The sequence below is a fragment of the Bos indicus genome, chromosome 8 (assembly GCF_029378745.1).
Source record: "Bos indicus isolate NIAB-ARS_2022 breed Sahiwal x Tharparkar chromosome 8, NIAB-ARS_B.indTharparkar_mat_pri_1.0, whole genome shotgun sequence".
Taxonomy (NCBI): Eukaryota; Metazoa; Chordata; class Mammalia; order Artiodactyla; family Bovidae; genus Bos; species Bos indicus.
Window position 1 is genome coordinate 7,845,063 of NC_091767.1, and position 23,969 is coordinate 7,869,031.

Genomic DNA, 23,969 nt, shown 5'->3' on the forward strand with positions numbered 1-23,969 from the left:
GACAAAAAGAGAAAATTAGAGGCCCAAATCACTGATGAACAGAGATGCAAAACTCTTCAACAAAATACTAGCAAACCAAACCGGACAACACATTAAAAGGATTATAGACAATGATTAAGTGGGATTTATCCTAGGGATGCAAGGATTCTTCAATATATGCCAGTCAAACAGGTGAACAGAAGAATAAAAAATCACACGATCATCCCAACAGATACAGAAAAGTCTTTCAACAAAATTTAACACCCATTTATGATTAAAAAAAACCTCTTCAGAAAGTAGGCATAGAGAGACCTACGTCAACATAATAAAGGCCACATATGGCAAACACACAACAAATATTCTTCTCAATGGTGAAAACTGAAAGCATTTCCTCTAAGATCCGGAACAAGACAAGAGTGTCCACTCTCACCGCTGTTTTTCAACATAGTCTTGGAAGTCCTAGCCACAGCAATCAGAGAAGAAAAATAAAAGGAATAAAAGTAGGAAAAGAACAAGTAAACTGTCAACGTTTGCAGAAGACATGACACTATACATAGGAAATCCTAAAGAGGCCACCAGAAAACCACTAGAGCTAAGCAATGAACTTAGTAAAGTTGCAGGATATAAAATTAATGCACAAAAATTCTTGCATTCCTATACACTAACAATAAAAGATCAGAGAGAGAAATTAAGGAAATAATCCCCTTTAACATTGCAACAAAAATTATAAAATACCTAGGAATAACCTACCTAAGGAGGCAAAACACCCATATGCAGAAAACTATAAGATATTAATGAAAGAAATCAAAGATGACACAAACGGAGAGACATATACCATGTTCTTAGACTGGAAGAATCAATATTTTTAACATGACTATACTACCCAAAGCAATCTAAAGATTCATTGCAATTCCTATCAAATTACCAATGGCATTTTTCACAGAACTAGAACAGAAAGTTTTATAATTTTTATGGAAACACAAAAGACCCTGAATAGCCAAAGCAATCTTGAGAAAGAAAAACAGAGCTGGAGGAATCAGGCTTCCTGACATCAGTCTATACTACAAAGTTACAGTAATCAACAGGGTATGGTCTGGGCACAAAACCAGAAATATAAACCAATGGAACTCCAGGGACAGAAAGCCCAGAGATAAACCCATGTGCATCTGGTCACCTGATTTATGACAAAGGAGGCAAGAATATACAATGGAGAAAAAACAGCCTCTTCAAAAAGTGGTGCTGGGAAAACTGGACAGCTACATGTAAAAGAATGAAATTAGAACACTACCTAATACCATTCACAAAAATAAACTCAAAATGGATCAAAGACTTCAATGTAAGGCCAGACACTATAAAATTCTTCAAGGAAAATAGAGGCACAACACTCTCTGATATAATTTGCATCAGTATCTTTTTGGATTTATCTCTTATGGTAATAAAAAAAAAAAAGTAAACAAATGGGACCTAGTGAAACTTGGAAGTTTTTGCACAGCAAAGGAAATCATGAACAAGATGAAAAGACAGCCCTCAGAGCAGGAGAAAGTATTGCAAATGCAGCTCAATATAAAAAAAAAATCAACAACCCAATCAAAAAATGGGCATAAGACCTAAACAGCTCTTTCTCCAAAGAAGACACACAGATGGCCAACCAACACACAAAAAGATACTCGACATCACTAGTTATCAGAGAAATGCAAATCCAAACTACAGTGAGATATTACCCCTTACCTATCAGAATGGCCATCATCTATAACCGATGATGAAGATGTGGAGAAAAGGAAACCCTCGTGCACTGTTGCTGGAAATAAAAACTGGTTCACCTGCTATGGAGAACAACGTGAAGGTTCCTTAAAAAACTAAAAAAACACTACCATATGACCCAGCAATCCCACTACTGGGCACATACCCTGAGAAAACCATAATTCAAGACACATACCCCAATGTTCACTGCACACAATTACAGTCACCAGCCACTTAGATGTCCATTGACAGATGAATGGATAAAGACGTTTGCCGGGGTCCAGCCCTGGCTGATCCAGGGTATTTGAAGGAGAGATGGCGTAGGCGAGGATCAGGAAACAATTGCTTAATTAAACGTTAATTAAGGATATAAAGAGTAATAGGATGAGGATAGCTCAGTGAGGAAATTCAGTGGAGAAAAGAGGCTGAGTAGCTTGGTTTACGCGGGAGACCAATAAAACTTCAAGACAAGAAGTTTGCATCACTTACGTAGGCCGCAGGCATCCTTCCGTTCTCCCGAAGGAGAGGAGACACTGAGGCCTCCCCGGTCGGATCTTAGAAGCCCAGGCATAATTAGTAAGCATGGCGGGTTCCGCGCTCCAGATGGAGACTCAGCCAGAGTGAGAGAGAGAGCGACATGGGGAGACCAAGTTTCGGTGAACAAGGCACGCACTTTATTTTCCAAAGTAGTTTTTATACCTTAAGTTGTGCATAGAGGATAATGGGGGAAAGGGTGGAGTCATGCAGGGACAGCAGTTCCTGGTCCTAATCGAAACCAGGCTTTCAAACTTATCATATGCAAAATTTCAGGTGATTTACATCATCTTCTGGCCAGGAGGCCTGTTAACATTTTAAGAAACTTATTTTTTCTAAAGGTGATTATTCTAAAGTCAGGCACCAGCCTCCAAAAAAAGCACTGGACAAAGCTGCATTCCTATAGGGCAAAGGTGAGGTGGGCTCAATCAAGAAAAGAATTAACTCAAGGGTCCAAGGTTACAAACACTGAGGCTACTACTTACATTTCTATACACCCATTATATCAATCAATACACTGCCAAGGACACAGTAGGTAAGGAGTATGGAGACTTAGCAGCAAACATTGGCCCAATAAGTGAAAAACCCTTCACCAATACAATTTCTAATCAATCCTTTAACTACTCAAAAGAATCTGTGTTTAGACAGTTTAGAACATCTCCTGCCTCTCACAGTTGGGAGGCTCTGAACAATCACATGTGGCCGGAAAAACCTATTCAGGCAGGCTAGAGGATTTCCAAAGGAGTTTGTAGGTTGAAACACTGTCACACCCAGGAATTATTAACTGGAGCTGTAAGCTAACTCTTTTTTCAGAGAGAGGTAGTGGGGGACAGCCCCCCATAAAGTCAGAGGTGTAGGTGAAAGCACAAAGCAGAAAGTAGGCAGACTCTGATTTTGGGGGTATATGCTCGAGAATTTCCAGGGGGACTCCTGAGGCTCGATCCCGCCTTTGCGTATGCTGAGCCTCCTTCCTCATGAAGGGCGGAGTTCCTCACGCTGGCTCCCGGCAGTGATAGACTTCTAATTGAGCTATTCCAGATCCTGAAAGATGATGCTGTGGAAAGTGTTGCACTCAATATGCAATATGCACTCAATATGCAATATGCTGACTCCCGGCAGACATTGTGATACATACATATATATATGTACACAATGGAATATCAGTCATTAAAAGGAATGAATTTGAGTCAATTGAAACAAGGTGGATGAACCTCGAGCCTGTCATATGGAAAGAGAAAACAACTGCAGTATGGTACTGTGTATACATGGCATCTAGAAAAACGGCACTGATGAACTAACTGCAGGGCAGGAATAGACACACAGACGGTCTTGTGGATGCAGAGGAGGAAATGAATCAAGAGAGCAGCACTGACAGATACACACCACCACGTGCAAAAACAGCTGATGGGAAGCTGCCACGTAACACAGGGGCCAAGCCCGGCGCTCTGTGACACACGCTCTGTGACACACGCTCTGTGACAGCCTGGGAGGGGATGCTGGGGGAGAGAGCCTCAGGAGGGAGGGCATGTATATACACACTTACGCCTGATTTGTGTTGTTGTATAGCAGAAACCAACACAATATTGTAAAGCAATTATTCTCCAATTAAAAAAATTAAGTTAAAAAAAAGAATGAATGTGCAAATAAACAGATAAAACTACCACCTTAAAAAAGAAAAGAAAATGTGAGTTGTCTTTATAACAACAGGCTCTCTAGAGTTTATAACTCACGGCAAAAGTTATCTAGTTAGGGCCTTCTGAATATAGCCTTCAAATAAAAATAGGACAAGCTGAAAAAAAAAAAAGTGGTACCTAGATACAATGGAATATTCCTCAGCTGTAGGAAGGAACGAAATTGGCTCCCTGGACACTAAGGGGCGAGTGGGGGAAGCATGAACTGGGGGACTGGGGCTGACACGCACACACTACTGACACTACGTGGAAACAGGTGACCAGTGAGAACCTACTGTGCGGCCCAGGGAGCCTCACTCAGGCTCTACGGCGACGTAAACGGGAAGGCTGCCCAGAAAGGGGTGCACATACAGGAACAGCTGACGCACTCTGCTGTACAGCGGAGACTAACACAACGTAGAGAACCTATACTCCAATAAAAACTTTTTAAAAATAAGAACACAAAATGCACCTCTGTACACAGCATATATTTCAATTTTACTTTTTCTTTCTTTAGCTGCGTCAACAGCTTGCAGAACCTCAGTCCTCTGATCAGGGACTGAACGCAGGCCCTCAGCAGTGAAAGCCTGGAATCTTAACTACTAGGCTACCAGGGAACTCCCTTGCTTTTTTCCTTTAATTCATTCTGACAATCTCTGTGTTTTACTTGGGGTGTTAAGCTCAGTAATACTAAATATTGATATTGCTGGATTTTAGTCTAGCATTTATTTTGTTTGCCCCTTCATTTTTTTATTGCTATTTCTTCTTTCCCACTTTCTTTTGAACTACTTTTTAGAACTCCACTTTAATATATTAACTTTAAATCACATCTCTTAACATTTTTAAGTGATTGCTCAGACCACCTTTCCTGCCTCCTGAGAAATCTGTATACAGGTCACGAAGCAACAGTTAGAACTGGACACGGAATAACAGAGTGGTTCCAAATTGGGAAAGGAGTACGTCAAGGCTATATATTGTCACCCTGTTTATTTAACTTATATGCAGAATACATCATGCAAAATGCCAGGCTGGATGAAGCACAAGCTGGAATCAAGATTTCCGGGAGAGATATCAATAACCTCAGATATACAGATGACACCACCCTTGTGACATAAAGCGAAGAAGAACTAAAGTGCCTTTTGATGAAAGTGAAAAGAGGAGAGTGAAAAAGCTGGCTTAGAAAACTCAACATTCAAAAAACAAAGATCACGGCATCTGGTCCCATCATTTCATGGCAAATAGGTGGGGAAATAATGGAAAGAGTGACAGACTTTATTTTCTTGGGCTCCAAAATCACTGTAGATGGTGACTGCCGCCATGAAATTAAACAACGCTTGATCCTTGGAAGAAAAGCTATGACCAACCTAGACAGCATATTAAAAAGCAGGGACATTACTTTGCCAAGAAAGGTCCGTCTAGTCAAAGCTTTGGCTTTTCCAGTAGTCATGTATGGATGTGAGAGTTGGACCATAAAGAAAGCTGAGAACCAGAATTGATGCTCTTGAACTGTGAGAATGAGAAGACTCTTGAGAGTTCATTGGACTGCAAGGAGATCCAACCAGTCAATCCTAATGGAAATAAACCCTGAATATTCACCGGAAGGACTGATGCTGAAGCTGAAACTCCAATACTTTGGCCACCTGATGCGAAGAGCCGACTCACAAGAAAAGACCCTGATGCTGGGAAAGACTGAAGGTAGGAGGAGAAGGGAATGACAGAGGATGAGATGGTTGGATCGCCTCACACACTTGATGGACATGAGTTTGAGCAAGCTCCAGGAGTTGGTGATGGACAGGGAAGCCTTGCGTGCTGCAGTCCAGAGAGTCACAAACAGTCGGACACGACTGAGCCAATGAACTGAACTGACTCTATGATTACTTTTACTGAACTGAAGTGACAAGGACAATCGTTCTCAACTAGGGGTGATTTTGCCTCGAGGGAACATTTGTTAATGAGTGGAGACAATTGGGGGTTGGAGAAGACCACTGCTGACATCTAGTGGTAGACCAGGGATACTGCCAAACACCCTACAATGCACAGGACAGCTTCTCACAACAAAGAATTATACAGCCCACAGGTCTACAGTGCCAAGTTTGAGAAACTGCTCCAGGGATTATAATATATACTGTTAACTTAAACATTAGCCCATGTTACATAACATGTAAAAACTCTGAAACTGTATAGGTTTATGTATCCATTCAGAGAGACAGGCATACCAGACCACCTGATCTGCCTCTTGAGAAACCTGTATTCAGGTCAGGAAGCAACAGTTAGAACTGGACATGGAACAACAGACTGGTTCCAAATAGGAAAAGGAGTACGTCAAGGCTGTATATAGTCACCCTGCTTATTTAACTTATATGCAGAGTACATCATGAGAAATGCTGGGCTGGAGGAAGCACAAGCTGGAATCAAGATTGCTGGGAGAAATATCAGTAACCTCAGATATGCAGATGACACCACTCTTATGGCAGAAAGTGAAGAGAAACTAAAGAGCCTCTTGATGAAAGTGAAAGAGGAGAGTGAAAAACTTGGCTTAAAGCTCAACATTCAGAAAACTAAGATCATGGCATCTGGTCCCATCACTTCATGGCAGATAGACGGGGAAACAGTGAAAACAGTGGCTGACTGTATTTTTCTGGGCTCCAAAATCACTGCAGATGGTGACTGCAGCCATGAAATTAAAAGACGCTTACTCCTTGGAAGGAAAGTTATGACCAACCTAGACAGCATATTAAAAGGCAGAGACATTATTTTGCCAACAAAGGTCTGTCTAGTCAAGGCTATGGTTTTTTCTGTGGTCATGTATGGATGTGAGAGTTGGACTATAAAGAAAGCTGAGCGCCGAAGGATTGGTGCTTTTGAACTGTGGTGTTGGAGAAGACTCTTGAGAGTCCCTTGGACTGCAAGGAGATCCAACCAGTCCATCCTAAAGGAGATCAGTCCTAGGTGTTCATTGGAAGGACTGATGTTGAAGCTGTAGCTCCAATACTTTGGCCACCTGATGCAAAGAGCTGACTCATTGGAAAAGACCCTGATGCTGGGAAAGATTGAGAGCAGAAGGAGAAGGGGACGACTGAGATGAGATGGTTGGATGGCATCACCGACTTGATGGACATGGGTTTGGGTGGACTCTGGGAGCTGGTGATGGACAGGGAGGCCTGGTGTGCTGCGGTTCATGGGGTCGCAGAGTTGGACACGACTGGTCCGCTCAGCCACCCCACACCCATTTTTAACAACATCGTTTCTGTGTAACATGCCTACATACCATAAATACCACAGAGGCAATGCTATAGTTTTTGTTTTAGTCATACATATTTTAAAGACATTAAAAAGAAAAAATAGCTTGTTATATTTAATTATACCATTTCCAATATTCTTCAATTATTTTGAATATTCAGGTTTCCCTCTGGTATTATTCCCCTTTAGTCTGAATAACTTCTTTTAACATTTCTTATAGTGAAAGTCTCTTAGTGATAAGTTCTTAGTTTCTTTTTATCTGAAAATGTTGTCTCACCTTCTTCCTTGTGAGATATTTTTACCAGATACAGAATTCAGGGTTGATAGGCTTTTTACCTTTCAGCACTTTTTAATAGAAGTTTTGTTGGGACTTCCGTGGTGGTCCAGTGGTTAAGAATCTGCCCTGTGATGACGCAGGGGTCAAGGGTTTGATCCGTGGTCAGGGAAGAAGTTGCAGAGCAACTAAGCTGGACCACTGTAACTACGCAGCCCACATTTTTGGAGCCCATGCGCCACACCTAGAGAGCCCATGCGCCACACCTAGAGAGCCCGTGGCCCACAGCAAAAGACTGCACATGGTGCAATAAAGGTCCTGTGTGCCACAACCAAGACCCAACACAACTGAATATACTCTTTAAAAATAAATAAAATTTAAAATATAAAAGTTTTATCATGTCGTCTCCATAAATTCTGATGAATAGTGCATGGTCATCTGAATTATCTCTGTATGTAATGTGTTGTTATTAACTGGCAACTTTCAAGACCTTCATTTGACCATTGCTCTTTGACAATCATGTGCCTAGCCTGATTTTTCTCATACTCATCCTGTTTGGGGCTTGCTGAACTTTTTGAACTTATAAAATTGACCAAATTTTTAGCTTCTGAACATGATTTCTTTAAATGTTTTTCCTACCTATTGTCTATTCTCTCTTGGGTCTGTAATTACACACACGCTAGCCATTTTGCTCCACAGGTTTCTGAGGCTCTTTTTTCCATAATTTCCCATCTCCTTTATTTCTCCGAATAATTTCTATTGCTCTAGCTTCAATTTTACTGATTCTGTCCTGTCATCTCCTCTCTGCTATTTAACCAGGTGAACATTTTATTTCAGATATATATTTTCAAAAAATGCTGAGGGTTCATTTGACTCTTTTTAGCATTTCTATTTCTCTGTTAAGATTTCCTGTCTTGTCTCTCATTTGAAACATATTTACCTTTATGGAAAATCGAGCAATTTAAACAGCTGCTCTAAAGACCTTGAATGATCAAACATTTCAACATCTGAGGCATCTTGGGACTGGTACTTGTTGACTGTCTTTTTTTTCTTTTTTTGATAGACTCTTTTTCTTGAGAATGGGTCATAATATGAGTCATAATATCCAACTTTGGATTATATCCTATATTCACTGTGAATTTTATGTTGCAGAAAATCTGCATTCCGTTAAACACCTTTGAAGAGTGTTTTACAAGGAATTAGCTTCTTCAGACAAACCACAAACTTCATAACATCTGAGATGCATGGCAACTCAGATCAAGCAATGGTTCAGGAGTCAGCCAGAGATTCAGGATTCCACACAGAATCAAGGTTCCCCTCTTGTGGCTCTCTGGTTCCTCCCACCAGACAGAAAGTGGGCTTTCCATTAGGCTGTTAGCTGTCCGGCACCATCAATGCCGTTAACTGTGCGAACTTCAGGACAAAGCCCCAAAAAAGGAAATTTACTCTGCCATTCACTTCCTCTAAGTTTTTCCTCCCCTCCCTCTAAAATACGCTGCTTTCTGTTCACTCACCAGAGCTTCAAGTTTTTCTGCTTTATTCATAGTTTGTCACTGATATCTGCAGGAGATCTTGTCAGACAGGGGCTACTCAACCATTACCTGACCATCATCTTTTTTGTATATAATTTCTGAAGTGGTAGACTGGGGAAGTACAGATATATACTGTGTATGTGCATTTCAACAAAGTATCCGAAATAGTATTTTATTATATCCTAGAATAAAAGTATGTTAAAAGGGGAGGAACTCTTACATTTGTCATTTGTCCAACACTTTGATTTTATAGACATGGAAACAAAGTCCCAGAAAGTCAAGCAGTCAACATTAACATCTGGGATGCAATGTAAATGATTTGAGAGATAGTTTGAGCACTCTGTCTTCTCAATACCACATATCTCTTTTGGATATAACAGAGAAGTAGGGACTGGCTAATACTACTCAAAAAGTTTTTTAGACAATCAAAAAAACCTTCCTTAAGGAATACCAATGAAGTGATATGTGTCTACCTGATGGAGGATTTCAGTGATATAAAGACTTGTCATACCTTTGTCCTGTCCTGCACAAATGCACACACTCCTACATTTATTGACTTGACAAATACCTACTGCTTGCAAACCATGTACTAGGAATGCAGCAGGGAACAAGAACGGCATGGTCCCCAGCCTCCGAAAGTTTGTATTCTAGCAGCTTGTATTCTAGCTCAGGAGACAATAAACAATGAAAAGAAGCTTTCACACTGGTGACCCCCTCCTACTTGAAAGCTCTTCCCTTGGCTTTTTCCTCCACTCGTCCCTACACGGTTAGTCCTTGGTCCCTACTGACATTAGACGTTTTCCCTCAGTAATCTCAACTTCTGCCTGTGATTCTCACAATGTACACACTGATGACTCTCAATTTTTCATTTTTAACAGAGATCTCTCAAGCTCTAAACTATCTCTTATACATATTCAATGATGTGCACCACATAGGCCCTTCGAATTTGCCGTCTTCAAAACTGAACTCCACTCACTCCCTGTCGTGCACATTTCTCTGTCTTTCCCATCTCAGTAGTAAAACCTAGACGCCTCTGCCTGTTTTACCTCTCGTGTCCAGTGAGTGGGTCGCCAACTCCTTTTAATTTCACTTCCTGAAACTTTCTGCACTACAACCCCTCTGTTACTGATCCAATCATTACTTCAGTAGCCTCCTAAGCAGTTTCCCAGCATTTTGCATCAGAATTGCTTTGCTCTAACACAAATCTAATAATGTCATTTCCTCCGTGTCTTCATAAGTAATTTATTTCTGAAAGAGGCCAATGGAACTTTGGGCTACCTTAAAGTATCAGCAATAGTTCCAATCTACACTAAATGTTATGAGTGCTATCTTTTATGAGAATCAGTGACAAACTGAAGGTCTTGCCGAGAAAAGCAATCAAGACAGGGTGTGGCCCTGAGTTCAGTGGTATGAGAAAAGGCTGAAGTAAATACTCATATTTAATCTAGATAAAAGAAAACTTAGTGGGGACTTAAAACTTAATTTGAAGAACTATTTACAGTAGAGGAATAAGACAACCTGAGTACCACAGGCCACGTCAGAAACATGGGGTCTGAGTGCAGGGATGTCAGCTCAGTACCAGGACGGTGACACTGACTGGGACGCTGTGTGATGCTGCAAATCCTCTCACACTAGAGACTCTGCAAGCAGGAGCCGGACAAGCACATCATGGATGCTGTCAGCACACAGGACTTCTGAGCACAACAGGAGACTGATCTGAACGTCGGCTTGCTGAATGTAGACTTAGAGTGATTCACTTATGGCACCTAACCACAAGAGGAATAATTCACACTGATATTTTCTGGATAACCAGGAAAATCATCCAGACATCTTCCTTCCTGATCAAATTCGGACTGCCGTTTTCCACCTAGGAAGTAACTACGGATTCCTCTAAGGTAGCCATCAGGTAGTAGTCAATTGATATGAAAGAAAAGCAGCATGCATTTGAGAATGTTTACTATGTAGTTTTTAATGCTATAAAGACCTTGAAAATAAATGTAAATACAGGTAGCACAAGCTATATAAAAATGCTCTATATGCAAGAATATAAAATTCCCCTTCCTTTTTCACTTTGCTGCTATGGACGTCTTTGTTCTTTAAATTTCATGGCACCTGGTCGCTACTTCTTGATCTCTCAGGACCCATTTACAGAGGTATAGAAGAAAAAGTTAAAAAAAATTTTTTTTGCAGACCAAAAGCATCTACTTATTGGACAACTCTAGGTTCTTTCTTAATAAGATACAGCCATTTCTTTTTTGAGGTATCTGTATATTTTGGCCAGCCAAGAGTGAAGGGGAAGGCACACTCAATGCAAGACACAAATGTTTCTCTTTTGATTCAATCAAAAAACCTTTGTAAGTAGCATCCCACGCAGGGATTGGTTCAAGATGGCACAGTAAGAGGACATGCACTCAGCTCCTCCTGAGAGAGCACTGAAATCACAGTTACTGAACAACCATCAAGAGGAGAACGCTGGAATCCACCAAAACAGATACCCCATGTCCAAAGACAAAGGAGAAGTACACCGGTCTTAGTAACCCAAATCATGAAATCACAAGAACTATCCCACAGGAAGAAATCGATACACATGGTTTTCTGATGCTCTCCGGGGTACAGAGTGAGTTCAACAGACTTCTGGGGGGATGGCTCAGAACCTAATTACTATATATAAAACTGCTTCTATGGAACACTTTTAAAACACCCCCAAATTAAAACAGGTCAGGACTATCTTTATGAAGATCTTAATGCTTTATCAGCAAGTCTACTAGAAGAAAAATTACTTAAGCTGTAGCACTGAGAACAATTATGCAAATCTTTGAATGGCAGAGGCTGCAGCACTAATAGCTATTAGCTACTTCTTTTACTTGTCAAAAGGAAGCGATCATTTTCACCAGTAAAGTGCTGCGTTATTTCTCATTACCCATTAATTCTCTCAAAAGTTACTCACAGCTGAAGAGTAGAGTTCAAACTCTTGCTCAGGGAGGAAAGAATGCCAGCCATCTTCTATCACTTCAAACATGGGCCGGTAAAAGAAAGGATACATCAGAGTGATGGAGTCCAGGGTAGATAACGCCTACGGGAAAAAAGAAGTAAAGAAAGAAAAAAGGAACGTGTCACAATTCCAAGCATTTTCTAATTGCCAAATTGATATTCATCAAATATGGCCTAAAATGATGGACACCTAATACACTTCTCTAACATTATATTTATCACTAGATACAATTATACCTTATTTTCAGCCTCTAACACGGTATCTGGCACATAACACTCAATTAGCATTTGCTGAATTAACAAAATAACAAAACAATGTGCACACCTATTCTAGAAGAAAAATGGAAAAAACTTCTTCTTGAGACCATGTAATAAGGCCTAATGAAAAGGTCCAAATGTTTCTGGGGATTAGAGAACAGGCTGCAGTTAATCAGTAAGGCCTTGGCTCAAAATCCAGTTATTAACTACATATGTAAGTTACTTAAAACCAGAGTTTCTGAGCAATTGTAAAAAAAGCTTAGTAGGCAAAGAGTCAGACTGCTGGACTCAAATTCCAGATGCCAGCGCCAACAGTGGTATTGTGTGACTCGGCCACTCCGGGCCCCAGCTGTCAATGGAGGAAATAACTCCAGAGGGCCGCGCCTAGGGCTGCTGAGGCATTAACAGAATGTGTGCAGCAGGGCTAGGACGGTACCGGACACACAGCAAGCTCTAATTTCAGCTACGGTATGCTCCACGTAGCCTCCATCAACGTGAAACTCCCTCCATTCCTGGAGTGAGCAGATGCCCTCACACCTTCATGCTACGCTAACCCCTCTCAAACCGGGGCAGTAACTCTGTGGTCCCAAAGTGAGCCTAGAGGCCATCTGAAGTACAAGGCCAAGGGATCCTGACTAGATGAGGAGCTGAGAGACGGAACGTCCCCTGTCACCTGGCAGTTACATCCTTCTGACAGGGGAGTTTTAGAAAGCATTTCTATGGCTAGAAAAAACAAAGGCACCAAAATCAATTAGCACAATTCAAACTGCTGTAATTTTGGAGACACTCAGCTGGAGGGGCGTGAGGGGGCCAACATCATGCTAACATCCCCAAGCTCTCAGAGAAAAGCTACCTCCTTCTAAGTCACAGAAAGATCAGGTCAGTAGAACCTTTATTTAATTTTTAAATTTTATTATTTTACTACTTAAAAAATATTCTTTGCAGTATTAAAAAATTTTTTCAGCTTTACTGTGGTATAAATTGATAAATAAAATGTAAAATATTTCTAACGTACAATGTGATTATTTGATACACAAACACACTGTAAAAGAGTTCCCCCCTTGAGTTAATTAACACATCCATCACCTCACATATTTACCCTCTGTTGTTGCTTTTGAGAACATTTAAGTTGTACTCTCTTGGCAGATTTCAGTTACATAATACAGTGTTGACAACTATAGTCTATGTTATACATTAGATTCCCAGGTCTGTAACTTTGACCAGCCTCTCCCTATTTCACCCACCGCTAGCCCCGGGAAACCACTTTTCTACTCCCTGTTTCTATGTGTTTCCCTTTTCTGTTTTTGAGATTCCACATATAAGTGATACCATGCAATATCTGTCTCTGTCTGGCTTGTTTCACTCAGCACAACGCCCTCCAGTCTCACCCACTGTTTGCTCAGGCCATTCTTCGTGTGGCTGTTCCCACGGGCAGGACTGCTTTCCTTTTGATGGCTGAATACTATTCCACTGTGTGTGTGCACATGTGTGCACGCACTGTGTGTGTAATCTTCTTTATTCATCCATCCATCAACAGACACTTAGGTTTTTATATTCTTTGAATATTATGAATAATACTGCAATGAACATGGGAGTACAGATATCTCTTTAAAACAATCATTTTGTTTCCTTCAGATATACACCGAGAAGTGGGATTGCCAGATCAAAGATCCTTTTTCAATTTCTTGAGGAACCTCCATACTATATTAATAGTGACTGGTACAATCATTATTTTAAATCCATGTTCACAAACATTCCAGCAGGCAATAAGCACTCAGACTTGTCATGATTACATTTCATGTAGCTAGAGACAGAACTTTTCCTTTAAACACATTAATGCTCAAAGAAATAACCCTAAAAGACAACCGAAACTACACATAAAAAAAATGGTTCATCAGACTTGCTACTATAATTTAGAAAACTGAGCACTTGCCAGTTATTCTTCAAATGGGATTCTACTTAGGGTAGCAGATTTTCATTATATGAATTTTGATAACAAAGAATAGCTCAACTATGCTTTATAAGAATTCACTTATTACTACCAAATTATATCAAGCTGTATGGAGGGACAGAGGAAAACTGGACGCCAGGACAAGGCTAGAGGCCAAGCACACCGTGTGCATGCACTCTGCTGGGAAAACAATCAACAGAGCGTTCATTTTCTAAGGTCAAATCACAAGAGTGGCTCAGCATTTGCGGCTTCTTCTCAGCCATAAGGGCTTCTCTGTAGTCAGTCAGTTTCTACAGAGTTTTACATAATATTTAATATGTATAGCTAAATAAGCAACTGATTAGTGTCAAATGCTAACAAAGCTAAATGCCATCAGAGTGGGGTAATAGGCTTTTTTGCCCTGTTTCTTCACCACAGGCAATTTCACTAACATCCACCGGCTATCTTACAAGTTATAAAAGGGATAAGAAAAAAAAAATGTGCATGGGTCAGTGAAAATCCAACCCCACAACTGAAAAAAAAATAACATGCTCAACTGAAGTGGGTGAGTGGCACTACCTGGCCCAAAGAGCAAGACAGCATTTCCCTTCAACAGCCTAGAACGCACAGTGTGATTCTCACTCACGTCAACAAATTCAGCCAAGTCAGCATTTCCTATGTTATTTCCAATGATGAATATGTAACACAAAGAGTTCAGCTTATCTTCTTGTTTTCATAAGAAAAATTTAGCAAAAGCAGAAAGAAAAATACTACATGCCATTTTCTCAGTACCATAACAGTTCTTCTATTTCTGTTTTTTTTTTTTGTTTAAAAGCCAAAGGAAATCCTAGTTACAGGTTTAAGCCTTTCTGCCTCCTTTTAATAGTTAAGCCAATAGCATTTATTCTGCACACAAAGCCCATATTAGGCACTCAAAGACAGAAGGAAAAAAAAACCTCAATGTGTCTCTATAATTATCTAGAAAATACTATAAATGTAAAGTTAACTGCTATAATTTAGTGGTAATGATGTAAAATAAAGCAATTTTAAAAATGAGTATATACCAAAAGAGTTGGTTGAAGTGAGAAAGAAAATAGTGTGTCCCTTGGACTGCAAGGAGATCCAACCAGTCCGTCCTAAAGGAGATCAGTCCTGGGTGTTCATTGGAAGGACTGATGCTGAAGCTGAAACTCCAATACTTTGGCCACCTCATGCGAAGAGTTGACTCATTGGAAAAGACTCTGATGCTGGGAAGGATTGGGGGCAGGACGGAAAGGGGACGACAGAGGATGAGATGGCTGGATGGCATCACTGACTCGATGGACGTGAGTCTCAGTGAACTCCGGAGTTGGTGATGGACAGGGAGGCCTGGCGTGCTGCGATTCATGGGGTCACAAAGAGTCGGACACGACTGAGCAACTGAACTGAACTGAACTAATTCAATTTAAACACTAAATTATCCAAGTAAAATTTCTATTATTTCTAATCTGGACATATGTTCGCTATCATTTCTATAAATACAAAATGAATACATCCTATCTCAAACAAACAGGATATACGGAAATTCAAATTTACTGAAAACAAACAAAAGACTACAATCATTAGTGATAATTACTTGCTTTACAAAAGAAAGAAGATTTTCAAAAAGTCTCAACATTTAGAAACACACAATGGAATATTATTCAGCCTTAAAAGGGAAGGAGATCCTGTCACATGCTACAACATAGATGAACCCAGAAGAATAAGTAACATTAATAACTTCTCTAAGTCAATAAAATCTTTTTACACTCCTGTAACAATGATTCAGGGTAAGGCTTTGCGTTCAGTCTTCCAGATTTGAGCCACAGAACATGACTCAAATGATATTTATCTAAAAGAGAAACATAAGAGTTACAGTGAATCCGAAAATAAAGTTCCTTCTTTTATCAAAACACGTACCTCAATGGAACTGGCTATATTCAAACATTCTTCCATTCCAGGAATATCCAACTGAATAATTCGAAAATCCTTACATTTTATGATGATGGTACCCAGTGGTCCCACAAATCTATAAAAAAATCATAAATTATGCTTAAGGACATATATACTCCCATCGCAAAGTATATGATTATTTCTTCAAAAGGAGGTGGTTAGGCGTAATCACCAGCTATACAGGCAGACCTCGTTTTATTGTGCTCACTTTACTGAGCTTCCCAGATGGTGTGTTTTTTAAAGACTGAATGTTTGCTGCAACTTTGTGTCCGGCAAGTCTGTTGGCACCATTTTTCTAATAGCATTTGCTCACTTCTCTCTGCATCACATTTTGGTAATTGTCACATTACCCAAGCCTTATTATTGTTGCTGCTATTGTGTTATACTTGTCACTGTGCCTTATCATCAGTGATCTTTGATATTACTACTGTAACTGTTTTGCGGCCCCAGTAACCTGCCCATATATGACAGCAAACTTAACTGATAAATAAGTGTCTTCTGACTGCTTGACCAACTGGCTGTTTCCCCATCTCTCTCCCTTTCCTCAGGCCTCCCTATTTCCTTAAACACAACAATATTGAAATTAAGCCAATTAATAACTCTATAATGCCCTCTAAGAGCTCAAAGGAAAGGAAGAGTCACACATCTCACTTTTTTACATCAAAAGCTAAAAAAGATTAAGCTTAGTAAGGAAGCCATGTCAGTTGAAATAGGCCAAAAGTTAGGCCTCTTATTAGCCAAATAGTTAGCAAGTTGTGAATGCAAAGGGAAGTCCTTGAAGGAAATTAAAACTGCTACTCCAGTGAAAATAAGAATGATAAGAAAACAAAAAAAGCCTAAGTGCTGATAGAAAGTTTTAAGATCAGTCGGCCATAACATTACCTTAAGTCAAAGCCTAATCCAGAGCAAGGCCCCTACTCTAATTCTCTAAAGATGGAGACAGGAAAGAAACCTATTAGAGAAAAGTCTGAAGCAAGCAGAGGTTTGTTCATGAGATTTAAGGAAAGAAGCTGTCTCCATCACATAAAAGAAAGCAGCAAGTGCTGATGTAGAAGCAGCAGCAAGTTATCCAGATACAGTTAAGGTAATTCATGAAGGTGGTTGCCTCAAACAACAGATTTTCAATGTAGACAAAACAGCCTAGGGCTTTCCTATTGGCCCAGTGGTAAAGAATCCACCTGCCAATGCAGGAGACACGGGTTCCATACCTGGTCCAGGAAGATCCCACATGCTATGAAGCAACTACGCCCATGCACCACAACCACTGACCCTGTGCTCTAGAGCCCGGGAGCCACAACTACCGAAGCTCGTGCACCCTAGAGCCCGTGCTCCACGGCGAGAGCGGTCAGCGCAAGGAGAAGCCCACGCACGGCAGTGAAGAGAAGCCCCCGCTCGCCGCAGCTAGAGAAAAGCGCAGCCCAACAGGGAAGACCCAGCGCAGCCAAAAATAAATAAAACCTTTTAAAAAAGCAGCCTTATATTGGAAGAAGATGGCATCTAGGACTTCAATAGCTAGAAAGAAGTCAATGCCTGGCTTCCAAGATTTTAAGGGCAGATATACTCTCTTCTGAGGGGATAATGTGGGTGGTGAATTAAAGCTGATACCAGTGCTCATTTACCATTTCCAAAGTCCGAGGGCCCTGAAAAATTATGTTAAATCTACTGTGCCTGTGCTCTATAAACGGAACGACAAAGCCTGGATGACAGCACATCTGTTTATAACAGGGTTAACTAAGTATGTTAAGCTCTCTGTTGAGAGCCACTGTTCAGAAAGAAAGATCCTTTTCAAAACACTACTACTCACTGAGGAGGCACCTGGTCACCTCCTATCTGAAGGAGACATACGATGACATACACGTTGTTTTCATGCCGGTCAACACAATGCCCATTCTGGAGACTGTGGATCCGACTTTGAAAACCTCTGGAAAGGATTCATCATTCTAGATGCCATTAAGAATATTTGTGCTTCACGGGAAGAGGTCAAAATATTAACATTACCAGGAGTGTGGAAGAAGTTGACTCTAACTCTGATGGATGATGTTGAGGAGTTCAAGAGTTCAGTGGAGGAAGTCACTGCAGATGTGGTGGAAATAGCAAGAGAAATAGAAGTAGCATGTGAAGATGTGAATGAACTGCTGTAGTCTCATGATAAAACTTTAATGGATAAGGGTTAGGGTTAGGGTTAGGGTTAGGGTTTAGGGTTAGGATTAGGGTTAGGGTTAGAGTTGAACCAAGTGTTTTCTTGAAATGGAGTCTACCCCTGGTAAAGATTGTTGAAATGACAACAAAGAAATCTGAATATTACGTAAGCTTAGCTGATAAAGCAGCAAGAAGGTTTGAGAAGACTGATTTTAATTTTGAGGAAAGTTCTATTGTGGGGAAAAATGCTATCAAACAGCACTGCATGCTTCAGACAGATTGTTCATGAAAGGAAAGAGTCAATCAATGTGGCAAACTTCATTCTTGTCTTATTTTAAGAAATTGTCAGAGCCACCTCAACCTTCAGCACCCACCACTCTGATCAGTCAGGGTTAATCAGCATTGAGGCAAGACCCGCCACTGGCAAAATGGTTACAACTCACTGAAGGCTCAGATGATGACTGGCATTTTGTTTAGCAATAAAGTATTTTTAAATTAAAATATATATTTTTTTCAGATATAATGCTATTGCACAGTTAACAGACTACAGCACAGTGTATCACAACTTTTATATGCATTTGGAAACCAAAATATTGACGTGATTTATTGAGGTAGTCTCCAGACTACCAAACACACAACACCTCTGCTGTGTGCCTGTATTCGACTTCCTTCTTCTCCTTTACTAGTTTAATGAAGGAAGAACCTCATGCCTCCATCATTAAAATCTGAGCCATGAATTACTTAAAATACATATATTAAAAGATTTTAATATATAAAGTCATTCACACTAGGCCAATTCATTTAGTGGAGATTATTAGGAGTCTCACTTCAAAGAATAAGAAAAATAAAACTGTAGTTGATGTATTAAGTGTTTGTATAGAGATATGTCTGAAGCATAGGAAAAACTGTTCATTTCAGATTTCACTTCCCTCCAAATTTGCAACAGTTGATTTGAAAAATAAGTATCTTTTTTTCCCAGTCTTTAAAACATATTAACTTGCAATATCTATTCTAAGTCAAGGAAAACTTCAGAGTAAATGCCATATCTAATCATAAATTTTGTTATCACTAAGTTTTGAATAAATTTATCTTACCTTAGTTGGGACTTTTGTCTTCCTTCTCCTGATGTTTTCTTTTGTCTATACTTGTTGATAGCTCTGATTTTCCTTTTGCTTTGCCACAAATTGCCCCAGTTCTTTCACATTAATACTTGTGAATATTCCCTAAACTATGACTTCTTATACTGATCCAGAACTGGTAATTGTATTTATACTGTGCCTAGTTTAGGAAGAAGACTCCTACAGCTACTCTTCCTGAATTCTGTAAATACCCCCATCCCCAACATCACTGCGGATTTGGATAAGCGAAAGTTATCAACATGGGTCAAATCCTAGCAAGAAAATTCCATCAGATATCCATAACTGGTCAATACAGTGGAATGCCTCTTATAAAGTATATTTTGAAAAGTCATATTCTTGTCATTTCCACTTCTGGCAAAGTTTGAATTTCAGGGACCATGTTTACCCTACTACCCGAAACAACTAAAATAAGGAGGCAAAATATAAGGAAGAACCATTTTCAAGACGCTGAACATCAAACAACAATTTTTAAGACATGGAACAAAGATCTCTGGGAGATGAGAAACAAGATGAGTCTGATGACTGCCCCAGTGCACTGTTTTGAGATTTTCCGAGTTATAGTGAAGGGAGGGAAGAATTGGGTGGGGCTGATAGTCTGAGAAGACCATCTATATTACGAAAGAAGGAAATTAATGAAGAAAATTTGGGTCTCAAATTAGTGACCTCAGATTCCACTATACTAGAAATATACCAGCAAGTTGAATCCAAAGCAGAGACTATTAAATAACAAAGATAAGAGAGGAAAAAATTAATTAAAAAAAGAGACAAGAGAAGATTGTAGGGAAAAACAAAGCAAAAATGACTGCTTCAAAAGATCATTTAAGAGTGATAATCTTCTAGGCAGACATTAGGAAAACAGAAAGTCACAATCTAACAATGTCAGAAATGAGAGAGGTTACAATCATATAGACTCCACAGACACTAAAAAATACTAAGGGAATATTAGGAACAATTTTATGCCAATAAATTCAACAATGTAAATGATACGGACAAATTTCAAAGAAGACACAAACTACTAAAGATCATTCAAGAACAAATAACTTGGTTAATTCTTTATCTGATAAATAAACTGAAATTTTCATTAAAATGTTTCCCACAAAGAAAACTCCAGTCCTGGGTGGCTTCACTGATGAATTCCATAAAATATTTAAGGAAAAAATACTATCAACTCAAGAAAAATTCTTCCAGAAAACTGAAAAAGAGACATTTACTTCTCAATTCACACCTAAAGCCTGGCATTTTCCTAATACAAAAACCAAAGACACGACAAGACAACTACAGACCAACAGCCCTCATAAACTAGATATAAAATTTCTAAACAAAACATTAGCAAGTTAAATCCAACAATACATAAAAGGATAATCATGAGTAACTCAGGTTTACTGCAGAAATGCATGGCAGTTTTAACAAAGTATGTTACTGTGTTAAACTGAAAAAGAAAAACCATACTCTCATCTCAACAAATACACAAAATGCATGACAAAATCCCACAGCCATTCAAGACTCTAAAATGAAACAAAACAACCCAACTCTCAGCCAACTAAGAACAGAAGTGAACTTCTTCAACCTGAAAAACAGCACTTACCAAAAGCAACTCTACCACTAAGAGTATGCTGCTGCTGCTAAGTCGCTTCAGTCATGTCTGACTCTGTGCAACCCCATAGACGGCAGCCCACCAGGCTCCCCTGTCCCTGGGATTCTCCAGGCAAGAACAGTGGAGTGGGTTGCCATTTCCTTCTCCAATGCATAAAAGTGAAAGTGAAGTCGCTCAGTCGTGTCCAACTCTTAGTGACCCCATGGACTGCAGCCCACCAGGCTCCTCTGTCCATGGGATTTTTCAGTTAAGAGTACTGGAGTGGGTTGCCATTGCCTTCTCTGACCACTAAGAGTATACTTAATGGTAAAAGGCTGAATGCTTTCTCACCAGGAATAATGCTAAGATTTCACTCTCAACACTTCTACTCAACACTGTGGAACCAGGGGCTTCCATGGTGGTCCAGTGGTTAAGAATCTTCCTTGCAGTGCAGGGGACACTAGTTCGATCCCTGGTCTGGGAAGATCGCGCGTGCTGTGGAACAACTAAGCCCGTGCACCACAACTAGTGAGCCCACACTCTACAGCCTGTGAGCCACGACTGCGGAGCCCAAGTGATGCAGCTACTGAAGCCCGAGTGCTCTGGAGCCTCGAGTTCTGCAAAAAGAGAGGCCACCACGATGAGCAGCCTGTGCACTGCAATGAAGAGTAGGCCCGTCTAGCTGCAACTAGAGAAAGCCCATGAGCAGCAACAAAGACCCAAGACAGCCAAAAAGAATTTTTGTAAGATTTTTTAAAATAAAAACATTGTACTACCAGTTACACCCAGTGCTACATAGCAAGAAAACAAGATAAGTGACATCTAGGTTGAAATGGAAGAAATAACACTGTTTTTAGTTGTTTGGAAAAGATTCTGATGCTGGGAGGGATTGGGGGCAGGAGAAGGGGACGACAGAGAATGAGATGGCTGGATGGCATCACTGACTCGATGGACGTGAGTCTGGGTGAACTCCGGGAGTTGGTGATGGACAGGGAGGCCTGGCGTGCTGCGATTCATGGGGTGACAAAGAGTCGGACACAACTGAGCGACTGAACTAAACTGAACAACTGCCTATTTAGAAAATCTGAAGAAAATTGTTTTTTAAAAAGCTATTGAGTAAATGAATTTAGTAAAGCTGAAGGATACAAAAATATACAAAAATCAATAGCTTGCATATCAATGGCAGGCCAGTAAGCAAATTATTCACTCTCTCTAGAAATAAGCTGGCTTCCCAAGTGGCTCAGCAGTAAAGAATTGACCTGCCAAGAAGGAGACTCAAGATCAACCTCTGGGTCAGGAAGATCCCTTGGAGAAGGAAATGGCAACCCACTCCAGTATTCTTGCCTGGAGAATTCCATGGGCAGAGGAGCCTGGTGGGCTACAGTTCACGGGGTTGCAAGAGTGGGACACGACTAAACAACAACAAAACAACAATAACAAAGGAAATTAGCTAACCTTGAGAGTGGCAAGCCCTAAGATGACAATGTGTCATAAAATACAGAAAGTTAAAAACTTGATTGATACAAATAAGGAATAGGAAGTTGAAATTTTAGAAATACCACTTGAAAAAGAATCAAAATATGAAATACATAGGAGAAATCCTAACAAACGATGTAAAAGACCTAGAGTGAAAAATATAATACACAGCTGAAAAAATATTTGAGACCTAAATAAGACAACTTCCCTCATAGCTCAGTCGGTAAAGAACCTGCCTGAAATGCAGGAGACCTGGGTTTGATTCCTGGGTTGGCAAGATCCCCTGGAGAAGGAACTGGCACTCCACTCCAGTATTCTTGCCTGGAAAATCCCATGGACAGAGGAGCCTGGTGAGCTACAGTCCATGTGGTCGCAAGAGTCAGACACGACCTAGCGACTAAAGCACCAAAGCACCAAATAAGATAAATGGAGTAATAGATTTGTTCATAAGTCACAATACTCAATATTAAGATGTCAGATGTTAGTTCTCACCAAGTTCATTTATCAACAGATTCACCACAATCTGGATCAAAATCACAACTGGCTGGGACTTCCCTAGTAATCCAGTGGTTAAGAATCTGCCTGCCAGTGCAGGGGTGATGAGTTCAATCTTGGTCCAGGAAGATCCTCACATGCCACGGAACAGCTAGGCCAGTGTGCCACAACTACTTAAGTGAACAGTAACTGCAGCCACGGAGTCAAAAGATGCTTGCTTCTTGGAAGGAAAGCTATGACGAGCCTAGTCAACATATTAAAAAGCAGAGACATCACTTTGCTGACAAAGGAACGTATACTCAAAGCAATGTGTTTTTTTGTCATGTACAGATGTGACAGCTAGCTGTAAAGAAGGCTGAGTACTGAAGAATTGAGGCTTTCAAACTGTGGTGCTGGAGAAGACTCTTGAGAGTCCTTTGGTGAGCAAGATCAATCCAGTCAATCCTAAAGGAAATCAGTCCTGAATATTCATTGGAAGGCCTGATGCTGAAGCTGAAGCACCAATACTTTGGCCACCTGATGTGAACAGCTGACTCATTGGAAAAGTCTCTGATGCCGGGAAAGAATGAAGGCAAAAGGAGAAGGGGGTGATAAAGGATGAGATGGTTAGATAGCATCATTGACTCAACGGACATGAATTTGAGCAAACTCTGGGAGATACTGAAGGACAGGGGAATCTGGCGTGCTGCAGTGTATGGGGTCCCAAAGAGATGAACATGACTTAAGGACAGAACAACAGCAACAAACTATCCAGCAACACATTAAAGGATCACACACCACGTTCAGGTGATCACACACCATGCTCAGGTGATCACACACCATACTCAGGTGAAGTTTATCCCAAGAATGCACACATGCTTCAAAATACACAAATCAATCAATTTGACATACCATGTTAACAAATGAAAGAATAAAAATCATATGGTCATTTCAATAGACCCAAAAAAAGCTTTTTGACAAAATTTAACACCCATTTATGACTAAAAACTCCAGAAAATGGGCACAGAGGGAATCAACCTCAACACAAT

General features: G+C 40.2%; 1 protein-coding gene across 5 annotated transcripts in view; it reads right to left on the bottom strand.

The window, feature by feature from the left end:
- MTMR9 (myotubularin related protein 9) overlaps window positions 1-23,969 on the bottom strand; it is a 116,065-nt gene that overhangs the window by 27,731 nt on the left and 64,365 nt on the right. For 4 of the 5 annotated variants that reach the window (XR_011567991.1, XM_070794402.1, XM_019965807.2 and 1 more), the window contains 2 exons: window positions 16,087-16,195; window positions 11,917-12,042 (listed from right to left, as the gene is read on the bottom strand). Coding sequence is in view for 4 of the 5 variants with exons in the window: in XM_070794402.1 (XP_070650503.1) it covers window positions 11,917-12,042; window positions 16,087-16,195 (235 nt within the window). In the remaining variant the exon portion in view is untranslated. The remainder of the gene's footprint in view (window positions 1-11,916; window positions 12,043-16,086; window positions 16,196-23,969) is intronic. The other variant, XM_070794404.1, reaches the window with a different exon arrangement.